Here is a 27,997-nt window from a genome sequence, read left to right on the forward strand (position 1 = left end):
AGTTTTTTCACAAACCGCTGCTGATATTCTTGGACCAAAAATCAAGGATTAGAGTAAGATGATAAGATAATGGCCTATTATTTGTGACCCATAGCCATGTTATTACTACTTTCGTAAAAGAGAATTATTTATCAAGGATAGGCCCTCATGTATCCCAACTACAGACACCACTAAACTATACGAGCAAACACATTCGTTCTCAGCTTTGGCATAAAGAGCTCTTTCTTACTCTTTAGGTGGAATTAAGTAATGTTATGTTCTGCTACAGGTTATTTCCAAATATGCCCCTTTCATTATAGTTTTTTATTTGTTCTAATTAGTTACACATGACAGTAGAATGCATTTTGACACATCATACACAAATGGAGTATAACTTCTCATTCTTCTGGTTGTACGTGTTATAGAATCACACTGGTCCTGTAATCATAATATGTGCATAGGGTAATAATGTCTCATTCATTCTATTATCCTTCCTACCCCATACTCCATTCTTTCCCTTCACACCCCTCTAAGTACCTCTATTTTTCCCTAGCCCCCCATTTATTGTGAATTAGCATCTGTGTATCAGAGAAATCATTTGACCTTTCATCATAGATTTTTTTTTTACTTTTAACTTATTCATTTATTTTTTATGTGGTGCCAAGGATCTAACTCAGTTCCTCACACGTGCTAGGCAAGTGCTCTACCACTTAATAAATTCTTGAATTTCCTTAAAAATGAGAAAGACCAATTTTCTACCATTTTCCTCAATATGTTTATGTATTCAGAAAACAAAGTGATCAAAAGCATTCAAGAGAGAAAGAAAATAAATATTTTTTTTGTTACTCCCATTGGGAGAAATGATCCAGCATATGGTTTGATTATTAAGTTTGCCTTAATAGTTTCTAACTCTGGAATCACCAAGATTTTGAATGAAACTTGTCTCAAGAGAGAAACTATTACTAATGCTTTTGCCAAACACATTTTATTCTAATTTGTTCAATAATTAGGAAATACATTAAACCCTTTAAAGGAAGAAAATTAAAATAATAACATGAGACTCTGAAGTTTATTAATGCTTTCCATTTTGTATATTTTAGTGCATTAAGTTTTTACTTCTGTTCAATATTTTATAAATTTATTTCCATCAATCAAGTATATTACAAATCATTATACCAAGTTTTTAGAAGTGTTTAATATTTCTGTATACAACATATCTCCTATTGGTTATCTAAATGTTACAGATATTCTGGGTTCTATGAACAACCTAAAGCATTCCCAATGGAAGAACAAATTATTCTAACTGTGACACTATATCCTCTGGTGGAGGATGGCTTTCAGGATAAACACTGCATTCCCCTAACAAAAAGGAGTGAAATGGCAATGCCACCTTCACTCTGACAATTTTCTCTCAAGAGATGTTTTGTAACATTCCATCTGTGCCTGTCTATTTGTATGACATGTTAAGAAGGAAATTCTGAGTAGAGGGAAAGCAAATACTTTTTCTTTTAAGATATTTTCTTTCAGACATCAGTGAAGTTTGACACCTTGATATACAATAACCCACCCTCTCTTCAAAGCTGGTCACCCGAGGCCCTTCTTGTTCTTCACCATAGCAGTATCTTTCTTCTTTGTCTGAATTCTCCCCATCATACTTAATCATATAAGATCTAAGATTAAGGAGCCCCATCTTAATCCATTGTATGGCTACATGTATGTACACATATATAATGCTATGCATATGTCCTGTGTTACACTCTTTAGAGAAATTTCAACACTTTCCTTACAGTCTGAAGGGAAAGTTTTCAGCAATAAAGCTCTCTCTGTATTAGGAACTCCACGCTGTATATTTGGAAAATATACGCCAAATTTCTCCAAGGGAGAATCATGGTCCTATTGTTCTGATTTGGAAACTGGCTAAACTGGTACTTGAATCCCCCAAACAAATATCTAGTGAAAAGGAAAATGGTATTTGATTTTAAAAGGAAAAAATGATAAATAACCTATATTAGCAGAGAAATCAAAACATGATTTTGCCTACCACTATCCATCATACCACATATTTGATTTATTAGTGCTATAGACCAAAGTATTTGCCAAAAACATTTGTAGGCACTCCTGTACTGTGCCACTCAGTACCTGATTCCTATTCTTGAAACACCTCAATGAAACCAGACAAGCATAAACGAAACACACTCCAAGTGAGTTGCTCCACCTGACTCATGATAATGATACATGTGGCATTTCTTATGCCCGTATAAAAGAAGTCTAACACAGTGACAACTTAAAGCTCAATAAATACTTTTATAATTTTGTTATTAAATATATGCTCACATGTCTGACTCTATCTAGACATGAGCTCTTTTAAGGCATTAAGCACATTTCATCTAAAACTTTATCTCTTGAACTTTATCATTAAAACTTATTAAATAGGGCTGGGGATATGACTCAGTCAGTAAAGTGCTTGCCTTGCAAGCACAAGGCCCTGGGTTTGATTCCCAGCATGCAAAAAAATAAAAAAATAATAAGCTTATTAAATAAATGGAAAATGAATGAATAAATGAATGAATGAATGAATGAATGAATGAAAAAGACAAGTTAGGGGTTGGGGATATAATTCAGTGGTACAGTGCTTGCTTAGTTAGAATCTGCTAGGTCCTGGGTTCCATCCTAAGTGTGTGCACACATAAACACACACGCACTCACACAAGTTGCATAGCAATATCAAAGATGTGAGGCAGTGCATGATTGATTTTCAAATGTCAAGTGAATACAAAGTTTCTTAGTTCTGTATGTCTATAAAAGACTATATCATCATTGGATTTCTGAAAGACAATTTTTAAATCTATAAGTAAACCATTTTTCCATATAATTAAGTTTTATTACCAACTTAATGGAGAGGATATTAATAATTAGACCTCATCAGATGCTTGAACCTTGTGTCACATTCACTAGAAAAAATGATTCAGAAATATTGATATTACATAATGAATTTCTGAAATTGGAAAATTGTTGAAAATTGTTCTTAATCATCTAGTCTTTTATTTACTCTACAAATAATCATTCAGTAACTACAGTGTACCAGATAGTGTTCAAGGCAGGCACTTGGGATAATCAGTGAAATTTTTTAAAAAATAGACAATAAACAAAAAAACCAACAATAATAACAACAAAACACCCTCACCCTTGTAGAATTTAAATAGCAATGGCAGACAATAATTAATAATAAGGTTAGTAATATGCAAATTAAATATCATATTATATGGTGATAGATACTATAGGAAAAAATAAAGAGAAATGGGTGCAAATGCATCCATGGGTTTGTGCTTTGGAATGAGTAGACAGACAAATTAAGAAGGTGCTATCTGAGCAAAGACTTAAGAAGCAAAGAGAAGGGCATACGGAAATCTGTGGGTAGGGTACACTCCCACTCAGAAGGAAGGACCAGAACAAAGATCCTAAGATAAGGCAGTTGTTTATAAAGGAAAACCATAGCCCAAACTAACTCTGTTAATATGAAATTGGGAAAGTCATGAAAAAAGCAACTGGAAATACATGTTTTAAGGAAGGCAAATTAATTAAGCAAGGAAAAATTCATTGAAAGTACAGGTTTTAGCCTTCCCTTGCAAGATTGGTAGAGTTTTGATAAACGGAAAGGAAAGGTTCTGGGTTGGTACAGAATCAGAAAAATATATCAAAATCAATTCATGCCTGGTGGCAGTGGTGCACACCTGTAATCCTGGTAGTTCTGGAGGATGAGGCAGGAGGATTGCAAGTTTGAGGCCAGCCTCAGCAATTTAGCAAGGCCCTAAGCAACTTGGTCAGACCCTGTCTCAAAATAAAAAGGTCAGGGAATGTGGCTCAGTGGTTAAACACCCCTGGGTTCAATCCCTGAAACCAAAAAAAAAAAAAAAAATTTCATGTGGGAGATGATTTAATGATTTTGGCTGGAAGTTAGTTCATTGCTTCAATTAAAAGAATGAAGAAACTTAAATTCCAATATAAAATGCTCCAGTTTTCTTTCATGGGTGATGTAAATCAGCTAATAGTTTCTGAAGAAAATCCCAAGGTGAATACATATTTGATAAAGATTAAATTGAAGGCTTTGTACAGATCGGATTAAAATAGCTATTAAATGATACAATTTTAATCCAAAGGAAATCAACCCAAAATGCATTTTATTTACAATAACAATTATTATACTGTGAGATTATCATTTGACCTCTCTTTTATTTTTTTCTTTGTAGTGAAAAACTGCAAATGCTCATGTAAAATTGTAAGACTGCTACAATAAATTTCCATACATATTCTCCATCTATAGTCACTACTTAGCAACTATTTTCCCCTTTTACCTTATGTGTTTTCATATATTTGGGTAGACAAAAAGACCTACTATGTATGCAAATTTTTAGCACATATTGTTGAACCACATAAGAGTAAATTGTAGATATTATGACTGAATTCTTCAGTGCAAATCTAAAAACAAGGATATTTTCTGATGTAATCAGAGTACATGTATCAAAATCAGGAATATTGAAAATGATGAAATATAATCTATATTCAGATTTCAGAAATTGTTTCAATAGATGCTCTTTATATCATAGTTTCCAACCAAAATTATACATTACATTTAGTTGTCAAGTCTCTTTAGTCTCCTTTTAACCTGGGATAGCTCCTTAAATTTTCTTTATCTTTCAAAACACATTTTTGAAGAGTAGAAGCCAGGTGATTTTAATTTAATTTCCTCAGTTTAGGTTGGCCTGACAATTCCTAATGTTTTAAATGTTTATGTGTTTCTGACTAGAATAATACATGGGTGATATGCCTTCTTCTTACATTACACCAGGGGACAAATAATATCACTTTCTCCCATTACTAGTGATGTTAACTTTGGTCAGTTCTGTAAGATGGTGCCCAATTTCACCTTAGTCGTTAATAAATAATCAGCAGGGAGGTATTTGAGACAGTGTGAATATTCTGCCTCACCAAACTTTCACCTGATAATTTTTTTTCACCCAATAATTTTAACATCAGATGATCATTCTGGTGTGAATCGTTATTATGATGGCTAAAAAATTATGATTTCTAACTCTATAATTTCTTGTGTATTTATTAGTCAGCATTCTAAAGAGAGCATTCCCTTTTTATTTGTTTATAACTAATATGAATTTATGGATTAATGCTTTTTTCAAATACTGCCATTATTCATTTTAATTCATTTTTTGAAACATACCATTTATGAAAGTTCCTTACTTCAAGGGAAAATATTCCCAGCTTAACACCCTTCTTATCTGGTTTGGAGGAGGAAAAGCACATTCCTGCTCTAGATGATAGTACATTTTTCTCTCTAGTCTTTTGTTTTGTTTTTCATTTTTAATGGTTCAGTAACATATAACAATTAAGTTGCAGAGGCTTCTGGGACCTTAGTCTAACCTAAGCCCTACTTATGGGTCCTAGCCAATGACCATATTTGCACTCTTGATTGGCAGCAAGTAAAAGTTAATTTGATGATTTGGCTGAAAATCAGTTTCCAAAATGGCAAACTATACTACTTTGAAGGTAATCTTTTGTCCAAATGTTTGGTTATAGATCAAGCTGTTTCATTCAGGGGCTATTTTCATTTTCATTACTCTACTTTTTATATTCCTTGCCTTGTTCTAAAAAAGACTTTTGCAAGAACATAACTGCTATCCTTACATACCGGTTTATATCTTCTCCAAACATTTTCCTGATATTATGTGAACAGCAATTCAGTTGCTTAATGTATTACCCCCCCACCAGATTATAACTGCTTCTAAATTGCACTGATGTATTGTAGAATTGAGTTGAATATCTTTGTAGGCTGAGCATAATTATCCTCCTGCCAGGAACAAATAAGTTATACTGCTCCAGAGAAATAAATATGCATATGAATTTATGAGGATGGATAAATCCTTATAAACTTTAGCTCTTTATAACACAATGAGAGAAGAAAAAATGTACTTGGTGAGGCTAATGAATAAACTGGAATCATTATAGTGTCTATCATGCATTTCCTCCACTAAGTTGAGTTTTACTGCATATAAATCAGGACAGAACATTTCAAAGGACTTTATATAAAGAATGAACCAATTTTAGGATGAACTATTTAAGAATAAGCCACCTAAAATCAATTATACATTGAAATATATATATATATATATATATATATATATATAGAGAGAGAGAGAGAGAGAGAGAGAGAGAGAGAGAGAGTGAGTTGGTGGGGAGAGAGCGTTCGAAGAATAGAGATACAAAATGAAAACTGCAGCCAGACACTGTGTCATAGGCCTATAATCCCAGCAAATCAGGAGGCTGAGGCAAGAGGATCACAAGTTCAAGACTAACCTCAACAAGTTATTGAGACTCTTAGCAACTTAGTGAGACCCTGTCTCAAAATTAAACAAAAATAAGAAGAACTGGGGATGTGGCTCAGGGATAAAGTGTTCCTGGGTTCAATCTTTAATACAATAAAATAAAATAAAATAAAATCTTCAAGTGAGTTCATGAACACACATGATGTTTTATTTACTTTGTTTAAAATATTTGCTTCTTCGAACGTTTCTAGCAGAAAAAGTTTACAAACAATAACACCAGGCCTAGGCCAATAAAAAATAGGATCCCAAACTATACTAGGTAATTACAGCCAGATTAGTGTAAACCAAATGCATTTATTATTTGCAATGTAATACAATATTCTAAGAGATGGCATGCACTTTATTTTAATTAGCTGTTTCTTTTAAAGGGTTGCTTGCTCCAACTGTCTTGATAAGAAAAAAATTGTAGTCATTGCTCAAAATGCTTGTAGCAAATCTAGTTTTAAATTGAAGCAATTTATTCCGAAAGTAGTCTACCACTGCAGCAATAATCAATGTGTTTTCCCTTAGCCTGTACTGGAGCTTTCCAAGGACTATTGTTAATTGCCTGTAACTAAATGACTGCTGGTGCCCTTAAATGTAACTCTTTGGCACTTGTTCATTTGTTGTGTTTAACCGAATGCCAGTTTCCCTTAGGTTTTGCCTACTGATTTTCCTCTACAATTTTCAATATTCAGTCTCAGTCCCTTAAAGGGGGTAGAGTCTATCATTTTAACAAAATAACACAAAGGCTAAACAGATTTTAAAAGGTCTGCACTTTCTCTTTCCATCCTCAGATGTTGAATTGTGCTGAAATGGAATCTTTTTATTTTTTAAATGCTGCCACTCCAGGCAACTTGAACTAGAGCTGAAAAACAGATCCCATTTCAAAGGGAAAATGACATTTGCTGGGGCAACAGTATTCACATTCACATTTTAATGTAAAGATAAAATGTAGCAGTGGGCCCAAATAATTTCTCTTAACTGTGACAGAATTTAACCCCTAATACTTTTGTCCTGACCCAAGGATAAGCAATAATAGTTGGTTCTCTTATTAATGAATGTATCCAGCTTGGAGCAGAAGAATTTGGAGACTAAATCTAATACACCATTTTCTTTTTGAGAATCAACACTTATACATACTGTATAAATCAATGGGACTAACAAATAAAATGGAAAATATGTTAATCTATACACATTTATAATATGTATACATGCATATTATATTAACATAAAATATGAAGTAACTGAGGAGCAGGCACTGTTGTGTGCACTGTGGGAAATGACAAAGTTTCCTTCCTGGCCTTTTTATAAGGATAGTATATGAATACCATGTTTTTGTATGTAATAATATAGAGTGGGAGTGGGGCATCTGAGATTCTATCATGTGCTCAGATAAGTTAGCTCCTTTTAAATGCTTTTCCTTTGGACCAGTTTTTCATATTCCTATTTTTAGTAAATTACTATCTGTGGCTCAGAAGGGTTATTCTTGCTTATTGCTCATTAAGTAACACAGGACTGTTTCTATAATTGCTAAGTTACAGCAACCTTATTCTCTTACTACATTTCAAACATTATTGATGGGCTAAATAAATAAAATATTCAAGGTAGTAGGTATAATTTTTTGAATGGCTCATGACATCTAGCAATGGGAAGAACTCATGTATGAGCAATTCTCTAAACAATAAGAACTTACATTCATACATTTTTTCTCTAACTTATTCATATTCAATTTCTAAAAATTAAAAATAAAGTGTATGGAGACCAGTATTATGAACTCCATTTGAAGAAAATGAGAGTTCTGTTTATTAGATTGTTAGGATTATGTTTGGGGCATAGTTTTTGTTTGTCTCCAAAGCTATTTGACTAGATAGGGGCACTTAAGGTATGCTTCATGCCTAAGCCTGGTTCCATGCCTCCAGATGCAAAGGGTATGCTTAGGGGCACTATAGAGGAGTCATTCCCTGCCTGGGCAATTATCTACAGCAGAGCAGCTGTTCTGACTCCATTATTTCTTTTGAGTTTCTTCCCACATAGACCTTGTGTCAGAACTTACAATGACTTTTTATTAAAAAACGAAAGTAGTAAGAATTGAAGTATGATTTGAAAAAGATAAAATTCATAGCTCTTAAGTGTTCAGTTGAATGAGTTGTGATAAATGCATACAATTGTGTATCCACATGCAAAAAGATACAGACTAATTCCTTTTCCCCCCAAAGTTCCTTCTTACCCCTTTCCAATAAATTTTCCCTTCATCCATCCCCAAACCATGATGGTTCTGATTTCTATCACTATGGATTATATTGTTCTGTTCTTGAACTTGAAGCAAAATAACACAGTAGATAACACTTTGTATCTGACTTCCTTCACTGAATATAATTTTCCGAGATTCATGCATGTTGTGTATATCAGTACTTTACTCTTTTATTACTGAGTATATTTTCTCCCATGGATATACAATAGTTTATGTATCATCTCCTGTTAGTGGACTTTTGGAATGTTTATGGTTGTGGCTACAATGAATAAGACTATTCTGAATATTTTTGTACAAGTCTTGGAGATATTTAACTTACATTTCTCTTGGGTGAATACCATGGAGTGTAATTGATATGCATAGGGCAGAATTATATTTCAGTAGAAACTTACCCCAAATATTCCAGTGTAATAATACCATTGTGTATTCTCACTAGCAGTGTTTGGAAATGAAAGTGAAGTGATCTTGATTATTTTTCCGTTTTTTTATGCAAGTAACTTTAGAGTTTTAAATTGTAAGTGTTTAATATAGTAAATTAGAAAATAGAATGAATCTTTTAAAAAAGCTATAGTGTGGGCTGAGAGTGTAACTCAGTGGTAAAGTGGTAGCCTTGCATGCAGGAGGTCCTGGGATTGATCCCTAGCATGCAAAGAAAGAAAAAGCCATAGTCTAAATGCTTATCTCTTCTAAAATATGCAGTGTGTTTTAAATTACATTTTTCTGGTATATAAACTACCTCTGGGTGTAAGTTCCTGTTCTATGAAGATTCTGTATATGGTGAAGTTTAACTCATATCCTAAGAGAACCAATGCACCCCACAGTATTATCTACCGACTTATCCTTTCTGTTCACATCATAGGAGGGAAACATTATTCCAAAGAGTTTTTTTTATTTTGTTCCTGGTACCTTTGCAGTAGGATCTTGTGTGTTTCTCACAAGAGTTAACAGATTAGTTATCTCATTCTTCCACACTTCATATGAATTTACCTGGACTCTAAAATATTTAATTCCCCACTTTACTGTTTCTTCCTTAAATTCATGAAGTCCAGACTTTTTCATAAAATATTTTCTTCTATTTCCCATTTAATTTTTCTAAATAGAGAAAAATACACTTGTTAAATAGTAATTGTATACATTTAGTCTATTAAACTATTGAATTAGGAATAAAGGCCTAAATCATAAGAAATAGGACTAAGGTTTTTTTTTCTGTAATTGTTACAGGAAAAGTACTATCACTTGCAAACACAGACATACAATGTTCTTATGAAAATACAATGTGTACACTTTTAAGATTAGTTTTCACTGATACTCTAGTGTTCCAAGCATGGTTTCACCCCATTTGTAAGAGCTCAGGAGTGATTTTTTTTGGTGGGGGTACCAGGGATTGAACTCAGGAGCACTAAACCACTGAGCCACATCCCCAGCCCTTTTTTGTATTTTATTTATAAACAGGGTCTCACCAAATTGCTTTGCACCTCACTGTTGCCGACACTGGCTTTGAATTCAAGATCCTCCTGCCTCAGCCTCCTGAGCTGCTGGGATTACAGGCATGCACCACTGCACCTGGCTCAGGAGTGATCTTGTAACCTAAGAATATGTGTTACCACAGATTGAAAGTTTTCACTATAAGCCTACATCAACTGTGTTACAAAATTACATATCCTATCCACTGGTGATTTCTCTCAGAATCTAAAACATCATTATTTTAATATTTCATTTCAGAAATATTAGTACTTAATGGCAGTTAAAGAAACTAGTAGTTTTTGAGGTAGTAGTCAGCCTCAGGAATAAATAGCTACCTCCCAATAATAACATTTAGAATAGAATGATCAAGAACAACATGAATACACAGACACATAGGTAAATTTAATTCCAATATGTGTACATGGCGACTTATAAGAAACCTTCATTTTGTTATAATGTTCATAAGCACTAAAGGAGAAAAAAAATTTCACACCCAAATTTTTCTGATAGTTATTTATGTAATAGAAGCAATCAATACAGCAAGTGTCAAGAAAACTCCCCTTTCGGATAGAATGTAGTAACATCCCTGGTATAACAGGAAGCAAAGAAAACAATTAGGTTTACTGAAAGGAAAATATTAAAAACATATTTTGTTGTGATATCCACTAGGGGGCCTACTTCTTAAACACAAGTACTCATTTAGCCTCCAAGTTATGGTACACCTCCTGGGCCTGGACTCAAGTCCAGAGAGATGTAGTTCCGAAGTCATTGCTCCTGGCCAAAGTCAGCAGGTAGCATTGATTAGGCAATCCTCTGGACACTCTCTGCAATAGTCCACAGTGCCCTCCAGGCATTGCACTATTTGACACCTCAATTTCCTTTGGTCCCAACTCCCAGGTGAAAGGAATCAAGATTCATTTTGGGTGAGTGCAGAATCCACCCTGGCTTAAAAGCTTCATATCCACAGGAACCAATATTTCTCTTATCTCCAAAAGCATAGTTTACAGTATCTCCAAAGGGATATGTTTATACATAAAAGTCACTGCACTCAGGCAATTCCAATATTATAGTTTTCAATCAGATAGTTATAATGCTCTCAGTCCAAATGCAATCAACCAAACAAGGTTCATTTTTACCATAAGCAATGTTACTTAGCAACATAGTTACCACATACCACCTTATCCAGTTACCAAGGAAACAGCTGAAAGTTATGGAGAGGTCAAATTCTCATGCAAAAAAGGAAGAGATAGTAGTAACCCATAACCCACATCAGGTCTCATCCAAAATCATGTGAAATAAATTGAATTCCTGGTTTTTAGATGTGAAAATTGTATCATTCTCTATTGCTATTTTTTCCAGAGCTAATGTACACAGTTGAACTTGCTGGAGGGCTTGGTGCTATTCTCTTGCTACTTGTTTGTTTGGTGACCATCTATAAATGTTACAAGATAGAAATCATGCTCTTCTACAGGAATCATTTTGGAGCTGAGGAGCTAGATGGAGGTAAGAATGAGTTTACCTTTTATTGTTGTTTCTGAATATTATTATTTTCCCTGCCTTTATTTTATAGAAGGGAAAGAAAAGTTACCTGCAAAATTGCTGGCAGCAGATCTTATAATCTTTCCATGTTCAGTTATAAGTTCATCATTTGTACTGAAATATGTGTGATGCTTTGAAGCCAGTAGCTATTTTCCTCTGGTAGTTGTAAAGCAACACCTACCCTTTTTAGAATTGTATTCCAAACATGCTTACAAATTACAAACACTGATTGCAATGCTACCAGAGTGTTCATTTTCTCTCACCTTGTAATCAGTACTGAAAGGCCAGCTTTACTTTTCTATAGGTAAGGAGTGTCTCCTTTAATTGTGTTCCATAGCCCAGGAGTTTGAAGTGAATCTCAATTTGTTCCTGTTAAAACAGATCAGTATAATAAACTGTACTGAATGTTTTAGCATTCATCCAGCAGTCTTTCCAATCTTGTTTATTTAGCTATATTTAGATAGGCTAATTTTTATTCTAAGTGTGGACCAACAGATAAAAAAGTATACAAGCACATTGTTTTCATAATAACACGTCTAACATTTTTACTCAAATTGAAGTAAATATTGTTTTGTGGAAATCATAATTATTCTTTGCTTTCGGTCAGCCAGGTATATGTGTACATTCTGTTACAAATACTGAGGTACCACAAGAAATCAAACACATGCTCGAAAGTGGGTGGGCAAGGCCATCTTTACTTCTGCTAGAGGGCATACCACCAGAACTTGGCTAGCAAGCTAGCAAGCAACTGGGTGGTCAGTCCACCTGCTTATATCCCTCTTGTAGCACTGCCCCTCGCCCTGACTGGAGGAGCTCAGGGTACAGGCTATGAGATTGGATAATTTTAAAATTAGGGTGAGCAAAGGGGAGGACTGTAATCAAATGGTTACAATGGATCCAATTAAGGCTATATTCTGAAAATGGACCACTGGACTTTCTATTTCTCACAATTCTAAGAAAAATTTGGAGTTCTTAAAATTGAACTCCCTAAACCACTCATTAGAGAAATTAAGCAATCTTTTCCCCCTTCTTTTTTTGGTCAATTGAAAAACATAAGATAAACATGCACTACAGGAAGCAATACAAATTGGCAATGAATAGTGCAAATTATAAAGCTTTCTCTATCATATTTATAAACATTTTTCACTCTCAGTTTTGCATTCAAAGGAAAAATTAAGCAATTTCCCTTGTTGCAAGCTGTGCAGGGTCCTCTGAAAGAAATTCATAGGCAGAACTGGAGGTTGTCAGTCTTGTGAAGAGGAGCAACCTATTGTTCTCCCTTTCCCATTAGGGTAAAGTCTGGGCTGCAGCAAAACTGTGGTTTTGTTTGTTTGTTTGTTTTAAGTGATGGTTTGCCTAGTTGTTCTCTAACTGTTTTGCCTATTCACATAAATTATTAGTTTTCTTTGCTACTGCTTCAAAGAGTTGTGAGAAAATTGTCAATGTCAGAGCAATTGTTGGATGAGCATACCAAGCAGGGTGTTAGACATTCTTACAATCATCCTTGCTAAGCCTCACAAAAATTCTAAGGTCAATATTATAATCTCCATTGTACTGATAAGGCAACTGACTCTTCCAGAGGTTAAATAACTTACTCAAGTTGATAATGCAAGTATTACTGTAAGTGGCCAAGGCAGGATTTGAAAATAGACTTATTTTATCGAATACTAAATCCCCATCTTATTTTTTCTTTTAAAATTTTGTGTTCAGTATAATCTAAAGATCTCCTGTCATTTGTACAATTTGCACAGTACATGATATTGAATAAAAGCTGATATTGTAAACAAGTCTTACTTTACCTAATTAACCCTATTTTGAATACGTTTGTGTTCCTAATGGTCTGAATGATTTTACACAATCCATAATTTTTAATGTAGCTTTTATCCATCATTTTCTGAATGTAAAAAATAATGGAATATAATAAAAATGTGAATCATATGCAGTTGAACTTTCAATAATTTGAACTTTCCTCTGGGGATCCTGCTTATTGGATTTCACTGCTATTTTGAAGCTGTTGAGTTCTCAGGTTTTCTAAAGTGTTTTAAGCAGAAAAACAGAGCAAACAGACACTAACAAATAATATTCTGATAGATGAGAAGGATCTCTCAGAGCTAATTTTGCTAATAAATGCCTTAGAATTTGTTAAAACCCTGTCCCTAGGGCCATGTTGAACACTATCAGGGATCAGCAGAGTTTTCCTTGACATGACACTGTGAATGCATTCGACTCAAAGAAAACTAAGATAATGAAATTAACTATCATCTACATAAGGTTAAGGTACAAATAATTCCCCTAAAAGGAAGGGGAAAAGCAAAGACTGCCACGGCAGTGATTTTTCAAATTGTTTTTCTGGTTTTGTACCAGGTTTTGAACCCAAGTGCATTTAACCACTTAGCTACAGGCCCAGTCCTTTTTTATTTTATTTTACTTTATTTTATTTATTTTGACACAGGGTCCCACTAAGTTGCTTAGGGCCTGGATAAATTGTAATCCTCCTGCCTCAGCCTCCTGAATTGCTGGGATTACAGATATGTACCACCAAAACTACTTCCACTTTTTTTTGAGAAGGAATTATTACTACAAGTGCAATGACATGTGTGCCCTCCCTGTATTAAAAGTAGACACTTTCCAGCTGATTAATGAATAGGACCCCATTCTTAACTCTATCCTGCTGCATCTCACCTGACTTATACAACTTCCAGAAAAGACATTGTTCCATTAGAACCATAATACAATAATAGCCATAATGTGTAAGTTCAAAATCTATATCTTAACAAGAGTTAGGCATATATAAATTTCACAATCTTTATTTCTTTAATGTATCCAAAGTGGGTCTGAAGTTCTCATTTCTACCAATAGCAAAATTAATTAATTAATTAATTAATTAATTAAATCTGATAACATTGCAACCCCAAGATAACTGTCACTTCTGGTTTGGAATTTGGCTTCTTATGGGTTAACATTCAGTTTTAAATTGAGATTTTCCATTTCCCTTTGCCCCCAAGAAACTCATTTCTAGGGAACTCACATTCAGCTTTCTGATAAAGGGGAAAGGCCTCTGGTGCCTATGCCATCTGTCTTATTTGAGATACTCCTACCAGTTCTTTGGACTGCCTGAGTACTGGTTACTCAAGGCCAAAATCTTTGCTGTAATTTGCAGATACAAGCTTCACACAGTTGGTCAGACTATTCCACTGGAAATTTCAGACACATCTGTATTTCTAGCAACATGCAATTTCTGCTACATGGAAACCCATCTCCCTCTTAAAAAATATAATCACCTCCTTAACCTATTGCCTCTTTAACAGGCAAATCTCATGTTGTATGCAGGATTTCTCTAAAAAATCATTTCCCAAGACCATCCCTGGGGAAAAGATCACAAATCCTTTCTCTTCACAGATTCTGCTTCAAACCATAGAAGCTTCTGTTAACTCCTTCCTCTCCCTGGGACCCGGAGTGCCCTTCTCAGAAACCCAGGCAGCCTCTATATCTTAATCACATCCCCTTATGTCCTTGTACACATGCTATTATGATTTAATAATGACATATGCTTCCAATGGTGGAAAGCTTCTCTGACCTCATCAATTCCCCATGATTCCTAGCTCTCCTGAAAGTCTTTTCCTCTTCCAAAGAAGAGAGAACTGTTAAGGGGAACAAGCTTTTCAGATCCTTGTCTTGTATTTAAAATATGTAATTCAGAGGTCAAAACTCATTCTTGGCCATTCTACCAGATTTACCTGCCCTCAAAGGGGAATTCATAAAATTCTCTTGGAAGCAAGGAAAAGTAAAGGATGTGAAGAAGAACAGGAAAACAAAGTTTAGCTAATAGGAAGCCGGGGTGTTGCTCAGTGGCAGAGCACTTGCATAGGTAACACAAGGTTATTAGTATAATCCCCAGAACCACACATGCACATAAATGTGCACACACACACACACACACACACACACACACACACACACAAACTTTAGCTAATATTTTGAAGTCATGGCCTAAGACAGTGATATAATAACAGATTCATTGAACATTTATTGAATAACAAATGTGTTTACTTCTACTAATCATACAACTAGAAATGACTCAATTCCAAGAATTGCTGCCATTGTATCAGATGAAAGATGGAGTATTTGGTATTTGGGACACATTCAGTCAGTTTCTATCAAGTTGTTCTGATGGGTGTTAATTGATTATATTAGTTCTATATCAGAAAGATTTTGATATAGAAGAATTCTGACATGTTTCCACAATAGAACATGCTTTGATTTCTTGGTTTATTCATGTATCTGCCTGTCCCTCCTCTACATAACCTTACATTTTATTGTTTCCCCTGGATTCAGGTCTCACCAGTTCTCTTCTAATGTGAGAACACCCAACTTTTTGGATCACATTAACATTTCTATCTTTAATTACATTTGTAAACTCATCATTCCTAAATTTAACAATCCTGCTTCCAGTTCTGCTGTTTAAGTTTTATTTTTTCTAGTTCCTGGTTATTCCTACCAGGAGAGATCCCAAACCCTCCTTTTATTACCTGTCCCCCTCCCACAATTCATTTCTTATCATCCTCAATCTTACCCCTCAGTTTTTGTACCCTCTTTTACTTCATTGGTCATACTTTCTCCTCACCTGCCATTTCCAATTAGTTTCAAGATCAGTAAATTGCACCTCTTGAAGTTTCACCACTTTTTTTCCTTACCCTTAATTACAACTGCTTTGCCTCTGCCTCCTACACCACCTTCTGGCTATCATTCTCAAGCCCCCACTTAATCCTTCACATTCTGACAGAAATGATCTAAATACAAAGTTACTGTGATTTTTTAAATGCCCCCAAAATAAATAAGCCCCATTTTGCCTGCCAGAATAAATCCAGTCTTCTTAGCTCAAAAGCAGTTGCTATCAAAAGGTGGCCCAACTTCCCTGTGCATCATTGCCACTTCCATGGGATCTGAACATGCACCATTCCAATTACAATGAGATGTTGGTCTTTGGACAAGCACAGTTGTTGAGAACTAAAGACAATGTAATTATGCATAATTCTCAAGTTCTTTTGGCTAAATGAGGTAACCATATCATTAAGTATTAGGAAAAGGTTAGCTACTCCCCTATCACCTCAATTCCATAATAAAATGAAAATTTGGACAAGTTCTGCCACATATATACTTATTAACAAACAGGCATATAACCCATCCACACTACCCCATAGCATGTGTGTGTGTGTCTGTTTGTGTTTGTGCGTGTGTGTGTGTCTGTGTGTCTGTGGGTCTGTATGGCGGGGGGTGGCACTCCAGTGGTAGGATCAAGCAGTCCATCTAATGTCATCCAAAAATATTCTTCATCAGGATATAGGACTTAAACCTAAAAGAGTTTCCCCAAGAGGGCAGGCCACTGAACGTGGTAGGGTCATGTGTGTTTCTAAATTATGCTAAGTAATCCATGTCTTGATTAGCACTGATTTCACCCTAGAGAGACTATTTCAAAGATCATATACTTAACAAAAAGCCACTAATTTTAGCAAAGAAATCCAATTTCTAAATCTGTTATGCTAATTAACAAAGCATCTATTTTTTTCTATCAGAAATAAAGATAATTTAAATGCTTATAGGAACTGCCTTTTTCTAATTAAAAACTAGCTGACTATCCTGATAAGGGCAACCACTTGTCTCTAGAGCAGAATTTATAAAAACACAGTATCGCAGTCTGTGCTGGAATAATTCAAAAGAAAATACAAATATCAAAAAAACATGAGACTTCTTTGCTCCTCCATGGCTCTGCCTAGAGTGTCCCTTCCATCTTTGTTTAAAAGTTTGTAACCCTGCTTTATGTTTATTTTTCCCAGAGTTTGGTTTGGGGATTTTTTTTTGGTCGTTTTTGTTTTTCTCCCTCTGCCTGTGGAGTACCCAGGGCATGCTTACTCATAATGACAGCAGGGCAAGCTTATAAGAACATTATAATAACTAACACGATTTCTATTTTAAAGATGAAGGAAAAGATCTCCTAGTCTGACATTGGGAGTTATTACAAGTATTGAACAAGATGGGTTAGAGCAATCTTTTATAATCTGTACCCCCACCCTCAGAAAATGTGAACATCTGTTTCATTTCAGGTATATGAAACAAATTGGCATTGATACAATCTTAGACTGTACAGTTTATTTTTCTTTGTTTTTCCCTTACAAGGTTACTCTTTATTCATTGATTCAGGAATTATTGTCCTCGTGTCCATCAGTGAAACACAACACTTCTGTAAATCATTTAGAAACTATAGGGCTAGGGTTTTATTTCTTGGGATTTAAAAAAATTTTGGTGGTGGTGATTAAATAACCTGCATACAGAGGAACAACCTAGAATGAGTTTTTGAATTCCTGAAGGAGATACATATAGTTCTTTTTGGTATATGACTTGCTCAAAGTCATAAATTATTAACTGGTAGGAATCAAGCCCCTGGTTTTTTTTATCCCAAATCCTATGCTTCCTGTACTGTTCTGCTACCTTTTACCTCTTAAGATTTCTAATTTGTTACCTGTTGCCCTCTTAAGGAAGTGAGGGAAGGAAATTAATAAATGTTTCTTTGGGGCTAGACATTTTACTGATATAGGGACTCATTTTCCCCTGGATAGCTTCAGGAATATGCTGTTTTATTTTATTTTTGGCATAGTTGGAGATTGAACCCAGGGCTTCTTGCATGCTAAGCAAATACTCTACCACTGAGCTATACTACTAGCCCCCAAGATACTATTTTATATATAAAGAAATATGATAGCAAATGACTGAAATTCATTTGAAACTCAGGATTTGAGCTTTGCTAGTTTTTTTTTCCCATTATGTTACACCATAATTTTTGTTTTTGTTTTTGTTTTTGTTTTGTTTTGTTTTGGTACTAGGGATTGAACCTAGGGGCACTCACCCACTGAGCCACATCCCCAGTCCCCTTTATTTTCTGTTTTGAGACAGGGTCTCACCAAGTTGCTTAAGACCTCAATAAGTTGCTGAGGCTGGCCTTGAGCCTGTGATCCTCCTGTGAGTTGCTGGGATTACAGGAGTGTGCCACCATGTCCAGCCATAAATATTTTAATTAGTGTCATAGTCAACTGTTTGATACCTTATGGATTAAAATAGTCCAGAAAAGTACCAAATTGCACAACATGTAAACCGAACATTATTGTATAGTTTTAAAATGTGCAATTCAAGCACCTTTAGTTTAGAATATACTTGTAAGGGATTCTCATGACACAAGTTAAATTAAAAGCAAGTGAATGTTAGTAAGAGTGCTTGCCTAGCATATGTGAGGTTCTGTGTTCAAACCCCAGCACTGAAAAAAAATGTGCAACTTTTTCACTCTTTCAATAATCACATTCAATAATCACAAAATAAAAAATATAAAGAATATATATTTAATGCTTGCTAATTCAAATATGATTAGACTATGCAAAGTTTTTTTTGTTTGTAAAATGATGTCTTAGAAATGTAAGAAAGTATATGAAAGCAAATCTGAGACATGAGATAGAAATGAGGCTTACTTTTTGAAAACTCTTATTTATTCATTTTATATAAATGGTATTTTCAAATTATCACAGCTTTTTGAGCTAACATGCCATAACTAAACATACAAAATAAGCTTTTAAATTAAAATGCACAATATATCTTTGAGTCCTCCATTCTCATTTGGTAACCCATTTGCTGAATATTGGCTTTTGTCACTAGGCCATTTCACTTGTGTGACTTATAAATATTTGAGAATAAAAAAGAAATGGCCAGCTGCCAATAACATCTGACAACTATTCAATAGGTGTTTAAAGGTTAAAAGCTACCAAAGACCTGGATGTCAATCTCAAACCCTTTCTATTGTCAGTAAATCTCTTCTCTAGCCCAGATCCAATATAACCACTTTCTGATTTTTTAAATGGTATGTTATTCTAAAACATGCATGAATTCCTTGACTTCTCAATCCTCCTAAAGAGAATTGAAGCTAATATCTTTTCATATGTTAAAGAGAAATATGATTTTAATTATAACCTTTCTCAACAGTTTCAATTTGCCTTCCCCCATTAAATATTTCTTAATAAAATTTTCTTTTTTTTGTTGTTTGTGTTTTTGAGGTGGGGTCTTGCTGTGTCTCTCAGACTTGTCTTGAACTAGACCCAAGTGATCCTTCTGCCTCAACCTTCTGAGTAGCTGGAACTACAGATGCATGCTACCACTCCTAGGTTTCTTTATTTTTTAATTTTTTTTTTTTTTTTTTTTTTTTTTTTTTTTTTTTAGTTTTAGATGGACACAATACCTTTATTTTGTTTATTTATTTTTATGTGGTGCTGGGGATCAAACCCACTGCCTCACACATGCTTGGCAAGTGCTCTACCACTGAGCTTCAACCCCAGTCTCTAGCCTTCTTAATAATATTTTAAATTCATGATTTTATTTATTAACCCTATGAAATCTAAACTTTCTTGTCTCCCCTCAAAAATACTTTTACAAAAAAAAAAAAAACAAACAAACAAAGCCAGTAGACCTTTCAGTCAATGTAATAAATAAAATCCTCAGGATCTCTTTTACTTTAAACAGATAGATAGATAGATTGATTGATTGATTGATTTGGATTCCAGACATTTTGTGTTTTCTGGTTTTTATTGGTTTTGACTTTTTTGGGGTGAGACAACTCAGGCAGAATTTCTTGAAAATCATAAAATGAGTTAATTTAATCGCTATATTTGAGATTATGAAGAATTATCTGAAAGAATTATCTACCAACTACTGTTTACTACCTCTTCAATAAACAGAATTATAGTTGATAGCTGAAATTAGAGAATGAGAAAAAGACTTGTACCACTCTATGACTAGTTTTAAGATATTTATAAACCAAAGTTTAATTTAAATGATCATAGCACTGTCCCTTAAAATATAATTTTGGTTTTTATAGTGATGAAACTATCAACTTTTTCAAAGTTTCACTAGACACTTGAAGCTCATACACTTTAAGATTTATCAAAATATGCTCATATGGATATCAAAAACAATCTAAGAGATATTACCCAAGATGCATATTCAGTTCCCAAATGTGAAAATAGATGAGACCTTGGAATCCATATGATTTTGAGTCCTGAAACTGCTGAATTTACTCTAGCACTGTATTTCTAGTCTGACAACAAATCAGGGTTTTGCTTCTTGTGGTAAATAAATACCTAACCCATTACTACACTGACATAGACTCTAGAGAGCGATAGAAATTAGGTATCAATCAAGCATACCATTTATTTGAAGACGGTGCCATGGATGCTAGCAAAGGGGATTTCTACCAGAATGATAATGCTTGCAAATAACTCCTTTCTAATTAGGACATATAAGCTTAAATACTATAAATTCATCCAGATGACATGAAGTGATAAAAACTGACTGAGGCCATAGTACCAATTCCTGAAGTTCATAAAGTACACCAATTACTTTATATATTAGTCTAGACAAGAATCTGTTCACCTCCCCCTTTTCTGATATGTGTTGCCAGTTCTGGCCTCAAAATCCTGGGAAGTATTCTTCTGCCTCAGCCTCCCAAGCCACTGTGATTGCCGGCATACCCCACCACACTTGGTTCCCTTTTTGAACAAAATGTGAATTTTCATCTAATTTGTTTTTATTGTATACCCTCTGTATTAAAAGCATTTCTCATGGAACTGAGGGGGCAAGGTTCAATGTTTATGGTCAATTACCTTAAAAACTGACTGCAGTTGCCTGATGTCATCAAGGCCTCTGCATATCTGTACTCCATTCTACAACAAAGATCCTCAAAATATAATCTTTGGACAAGCAGAAGCATCTTATGGGGGCTTGCTATAAATGCAGTTTCTCAGGACTTACAAATACTAAATGAGAAACACTGGAGGGGGTGCCCAGAAGTCCGATTTATCAAGTCTTCCAAATGTTTGTCATTTGTGCTGTAGTCTGAAAAACACACTCCTAGTGGCATTTACATGGGCCATAAGTCTTTTTTTTTAAATCACGTTGAGCAGCTTCATTTCAAGATTATTCCAAAGGAAACTTGCTGAACTTTAACCCTCATAGCTCTTAGTAATTCCTTGAAAAGTCTGGTAAGCATGGAATCTACATATCCAAAGTCATCTGTCCTGAGAAATGGCCAGGTATTGAAAAAAATTCTAAAACAAATCACAGGATGTGTCACATGATGCCCAAATGAAAGGCAATTTATTCATTTTTTTCAACAGGTATATTTGAGCATCTTATTTATTCCTATTTACATGTCTGAGATAAAGATCATGAAGTCTGAAGAAGAAAATAAGATAAAGAACATAATATACTAAATGAGAAAAAAGATCACCTCCAACTGAGGGAAATGAGGCTCAACTTAAAGGAAAACAAACTACAGATTTAGTTGTTGATTATTTATAGCCAGATATTTTTGAGTTTTCATAAATTTTGAATAGTGATGAAGTTTGGAAAGATCAATTTGTGGCTTAATTTGAAACTGAAGTTTTGAGATGAAACTAGATTCTCTGCTTCATCAATTTCTTTCTGGGTTCTTGTCTCACAAATTTGAAGATAAAATCCATGGACAATAACAGTAGGGAAGAGTAAATGGAGCAGTATTTATTTGAGAAAAGAAGTAAAGAAATAGAACTCCTGCAATGCAGGAGGGCAACTGAGGGCAGGAAAATCTGTTTTGGTGTACTAGCTTAGGGGTTTATATAGTTTTTTGGGATCTGAACATGGATCAAAAAAAATCTATGTTAAACAGGCATTGAGAAATTACTAAATTCATTGACTGTGTTCTTTAGCTTTGAGTTTTAATCTTTCCTTTAACTCCATGGGGTTCATCCCCACCTTCCATTTTCGTGTCATTCTGGGACAAAGGAGTCTTTGCATGTGAAAAAGGCCTTGATGTATCCATTAATGTTTCTACCAGGTAGTCTGGTATGGTCTTTGCATTGAACAAGACCTTAATTAGGGACTACTACCCTGATTGGCTGATCATTATGTATTCTTATTCTCCATTAGGAAAAGGAAATGGAAAGTGAAAATCAGGTAAAATATAACAGCTGACAAATGAGTTGGGCTTGACCTAGGATGGAAAATGAACCTAGACTCTTTGTACTAATGAATAGCTTTGAAATGACTGATGAAAAAAGAAGGTAAATAGAACTTGCTCCTTAAGTTTGGACACTAAAGAAGTGAGATGCTTTATTATGAAAACTAAAATTAAATAAAAGGTGAAGAACAGAACTTGAGATAGGAAGCTTGTTATGTTGTAAGCATGTCAAGTGTGAGGTGAATGCTGAGAATATCCAAATTAAGAGGTCCAAGTAACATGTAGGAATGGGGGACTGTTTGAACTTCAGGAAAAAGATAACAGGATTGGACATCTAAATGAAGAAGATATCTACAAAGAAGTGATTATTGGTGTTATGGGAGGAAAGGAAAATTTTAATGGAGAATAGATTGAGAGAGAAATAAGTGCACAATATCTTGTGGAATGGCAGCATTTATGGATTGGAAGAGATGTGCCCATGGAAAAGGAAGGGAAACCAGAAGCATAGCATGTCATGTAAACAAAAATGATATCCATTTGGACCTTACAAATATGGATGGACCACTGGTTTATATTTGTTCTGATTCCTGAATATTCTCTCTTAGTGTTCCAATGTTCATGTTGATCTTATTTTAAATTTGTCTTAATCCTAGAGAAGGCAAAGGGCAAAGAATAAAAATCTCACTAGTGAATACCCCAGACTTAGGAGAGCTTCAGCCCTTTGTAGTGTTTGGGGGACAATCTTGAAAAAAGAAACTTCCCAGAAAGAAAATATCATAGGCAAAAATAATATTACTATAGCTTACAAAATCCTCACTTTGACTTGTGATTCTGGTACTACTCTTAGTAACACATTTATCCCCTAGAAATAGATTACTGACTTGTCTATTTCCTACTAGGCTGGAAGCAACTGACCAATGTTGCAAAGAAAATTTAATATCTTATACAAAATGCATAGTAATAGCTAATGAATGAATACTTTAACTAAATAATAATCCCAAATTATATACTGCTTTTTATGTGCTATGATTGCTTACTCAACTAAAGTGTTTATATCAGCACACAGTGCCATTTTAGACTGTCTTCTGGCCTATAGACAAAGTCTTCCTATACCAAATATATTTTCTGTAGAAAACTGAATGTTATTTACCATATGTACAATTATATCTTGAATAAACTTTAGAGGAAATACCAAAATATGACACATTTTGGATGGTTACTATTTTCTAAAACTTTTTTTCTTAAAGCTGCTATAAAAAAAAGAAATCCTCGATAGTTAAAAGTTTTCTGTCAGGGTTCCTATAGTGGTGTTGTTACCTTCTTAGGTACCTGTTTTAGCTTTCAGTATATTAATCGGTTTTCTCAGTTTGCCCTGAAAATTGTAATCATACATAGAATGATTTTAGACAGCTGTTAGAAATATTGGGGTGTCAAAGAATCCAACACTGCTTGGAACTAGCTCAGCAAGGCAAACTTGACTTCTGTAGAAGGGTGTGCTTGCACAAAGTCTGGGCAAGCAAGAACTTGGGCAAGTAGTCCACTTGTTTTTATACCTAAGGCAGCTCTGATAAGAGGAGTTTGGGATTACAATCTACATGATTGGCTAATTTTAAAATTGGGATGGGCAACAGGGCTATAGTTAAAATGGCTATGATAGGATACACATGGGTAAGCTCAAAACTGCTATGATTGGATCTTAACATCCTATTTGAAAATGGACCACTGGACTTTCCACTTCTCACACAGTTCAAGATTATCTTACTACAAGAATTAAACTTATATGGATCTCAGGAAGTGAGTATTAGTGTCCCCAAGGTCTAAAGGAGTGTCCTCAAGTCGCTGAGAGCAATAGTAGAAAATGTCATACAATCTTGGATATCTTACATTCTCACAGATTTTGAATTCTATGCTTAACACAGAGTTTGTTTTATTCTAAAATTTATGATATTTTCAATTCAAGTTGATCTAATAATTGAGTAATACACTGGAGTTAAGGGTATTTATATTGATAGACTAATCAAATTAATGGTATTTAGAATTGAGGTGAACTATAAATCCTGACATCATATTCTAAAAACAATATTGACAAGAGATTATCTAGAAGGTAAGTGATTTCTTCTGGAAAAAAAAAACAAGGAGAAATTGGGATGCAAAATTAGAAAAAAAAATAGAAAAAATTAAGATAAAGGAACACATGATAGTAGTACTCAAATATTTGAAATTCTCATGTAAGAAGGTCAAGGAGAACAAGGAGAGAAATCAGATTTTAGTACTTTCTTTTAGTTTATATTATACATTTTTATTCTTGTGGCCAAACTGAATAGCATGATGACAAATAATTTGGCATTACTTTACATGTAAATTAAACGGATACCAGTAAAAAACTGTTTTATGTAATCATTCAATTTAATAATGTTCTCATTCCACAATCCAAGAACTGATTCTCAGTGAAAAAATGATCAATCATTCCAAATTTGGTTTTACTTACTCCCCAACAGAAAGTTTGCATAGCACAGAGAATCTATAAACCATTGCTCAAACCAGGCATGGTGGTATGTACCTACAATTCCAGCTACTTAAAAGGCTGAGACAGGAGGCTCACTTAAGCCCAGGAGTTTGAGGTCAGTCTGGAGACATAGTGAGACCCCTCCATTTCAAAAAAGAAAAGAAATTCAGGTGCAGTGGCACATTCCTGTAGTCCCAGTGGCTCTGGAGGCAAAGGCAGGATGATCTTGATTTCACAGCCAGCCTCAGGAAAAGCGAGGTGCTGAGCAACTCAGTGAGACCCTGTCTCTAAATAAAATACAAAATAGGGTTGGGAATGGGGCTCAGTGGTTGAGTACCCCTAGTTCAATCCCTGGTAGCCCTCCCCCACAAAAAAAGGAAAGTAAAAGATAGGATCATGGCTATTTGAGAACATGAAAGGTTATGTCTCAGCTACATGCCCCTATAATTCCACCTACTTGGGATGCTAAAACAGGAGGACTCATTGAGACTAGAGTTCAAGGCCAGCCTGGACAATATAGCAAGTCCCTTTCTCAAAAAAATATTATTTTTCTACAATCAAGCAAGGTACAGTTTTCTCTCCTTTTTTCCAACAGAGTTAAATAACCAAAGATAGGATTGGTTCAATGTAATATCTCCAGTAAGAGCATACTACTACCCAAACATGCAGTTTTTATAAATAGTAAAGATTTCTTATGATTTCTGCATCAAAAATGGTGACTGTCAGCATTTCATTACTTTTTTTCTTTTTGGCATTTGCTGGTGATGAAACCCGGGGTTTGTGCATGTTACATACTTGCTCTACACTGAGTTACACCTCCAGACCTCATTACTTTTTTACGAATTTTCCTCCTACCATTTTCACAACAGCGAAATCAAAATATGACCCCTTATACTTCCAAGCTAGTTCCAGAATATTTGATTTCATTGAATTTAATGAAGACTTCTCATTTTGTTTTCCAGAAAGATATATTTGAAGGTGTTTATGAAAAAAAATGAGTATTTTCATGTTCTAATGTTTTGTATTTACTGACATCAACTTTACTCTGTATTTTTTAACAGACAATAAAGATTATGATGCCTACCTATCATATACCAAAGTGGATCCTGACCAGTGGAATCAAGAAACTGGGGAAGAAGAACGTTTTGCCCTTGAAATTCTACCTGATATGCTTGAAAAACATTATGGATATAAGTTGTTTATACCAGATAGAGATTTAATCCCAACTGGAAGTAAGTTAATGTTTTCATTTGCATATTTGTTTGCATCATCACTTTTTACATGGAATTTTAATATTAGGTTTTTGACTTCAAAAATTGTATCTATTCGTTTCTGAAGAAGGAAATGTCTTTGTGTGTTCATATGAAATTTAAGTTTTGATACCCCTGAATAGATGCTTCATTATTCTATAAAGCATCTCCTTCTATGAACCTTGACATTTTAAGAAATAAAATGAGATATTTGTATCTGGGGGAAATATTTCTAGCATTAACAGATGTAAGACCCAAATTGTATTCAAAGTGATCATTGGCTATTTTCATCTTCTCAAAGCGTTACCCAAAAAATGGCAATCCTCATGTAATGAGAGAATCTACTAGGGCTTTCTGGACCAAATGATTAGCTTGCTCATTCTGATGCATTCTTTTCTCTTTCTAGCATATATTGAAGATGTGGCAAGATGTGTAGATCAAAGCAAGCGGCTGATCATTGTCATGACCCCAAATTATGTAGTTAGAAGGGGCTGGAGCATCTTTGAATTGGAGACCAGACTTCGAAACATGCTTGTGACTGGAGAAATTAAAGTGATACTAATTGAATGCAGTGAGCTCCGAGGAATTATGAACTACCAGGAGGTGGAGGCCCTCAAGCACACCATCAAGCTCCTGACAGTTATTAAATGGCATGGACCAAAATGCAACAAGTTGAACTCTAAGTTCTGGAAGCGTTTACAGTATGAAATGCCTTTTAAGAGGATAGAACCCATTACACATGAGCAGGCTTTAGATGTCAGTGAGCAGGGGCCTTTTGGGGAGCTGCAGACTGTCTCGGCCATTTCCATGGCTGCGGCCACTTCCACAGCTCTAGCCACTGCCCATCCAGATCTCCGTTCTACCTTTCACAACACGTACCATTCACAAATGCGTCAGAAACACTACTACCGAAGCTATGAGTACGACGTACCTCCTACTGGCACCCTGCCTCTTACCTCCATAGGAAATCAGCATACCTACTGTAACATCCCTATGACACTCATCAACGGGCAGCGGCCACAGACAAAATCAAGCAGGGAGCAGAATCCAGATGAGGCCCACACAAACAGTGCCATCCTGCCGCTGTTGCCAAGGGAGACCAGTATATCCAGTGTAATTTGGTGACAGAAAAGCAAGGGACATCCTGTCCCTGGGAGTTTGAGTGGAATCTGCAGTCCAGTGCCTGGAACTAAATCCTCGACTGCTGCTGTTAAAAACATGCATTACAATCTCTAGAACACGAGGAAAAACAGGGTCTTGTACATATGTTTTTTGGAATTTCTTTGTAGCATCAGTGTCTTCCTGTTTTATCATGTCTCTTACCATTACATTTTTTGACTTTGTTTTATACGTCATTGGAATTTGTAAATTTACATTTTTTTTTAAAGAAGAGACTGATGTATAGATAGAAAACCCTTTTTTGCTTCATTAGTTTAGTTTTAGAATGGGTTTTTATTTCCCTTTTTAAAATTTTATTTTGCTTTTAACATTTCCTTGGGGTGCTTGGACAAATCTATCTGATGGGACAAGGAGCACCAGATCCTCTCTCGGGTTCTGCCTAGGATCAGTTGGGCCACGTCCGCCTTCAGAGAGCAACGCCAG

At 34.9% G+C, this 27,997-nt stretch overlaps 1 protein-coding gene across 1 annotated transcript in view; it reads left to right on the forward strand.

The window, feature by feature from the left end:
• Il1rapl1 (interleukin 1 receptor accessory protein like 1) overlaps positions 1 to 27,661 on the forward strand; it is a 1,316,339-nt gene extending 1,288,678 nt beyond the window's left edge. Inside the window, exons 9-11 of the mRNA XM_047536575.1 lie at positions 11,431 to 11,574; positions 26,207 to 26,377; positions 26,802 to 27,661. Coding sequence (XP_047392531.1) covers positions 11,431 to 11,574; positions 26,207 to 26,377; positions 26,802 to 27,520 — 1,034 coding nt within the window. The 3' untranslated portion in view covers positions 27,521 to 27,661. The remainder of the gene's footprint in view (positions 1 to 11,430; positions 11,575 to 26,206; positions 26,378 to 26,801) is intronic.
• Positions 27,662 to 27,997: the final 336 nt, after the last annotated feature.

Source organism: Sciurus carolinensis, chromosome X (genome assembly GCF_902686445.1).
Source record: "Sciurus carolinensis chromosome X, mSciCar1.2, whole genome shotgun sequence".
Classification (NCBI taxonomy): Eukaryota; Metazoa; Chordata; class Mammalia; order Rodentia; family Sciuridae; genus Sciurus; species Sciurus carolinensis.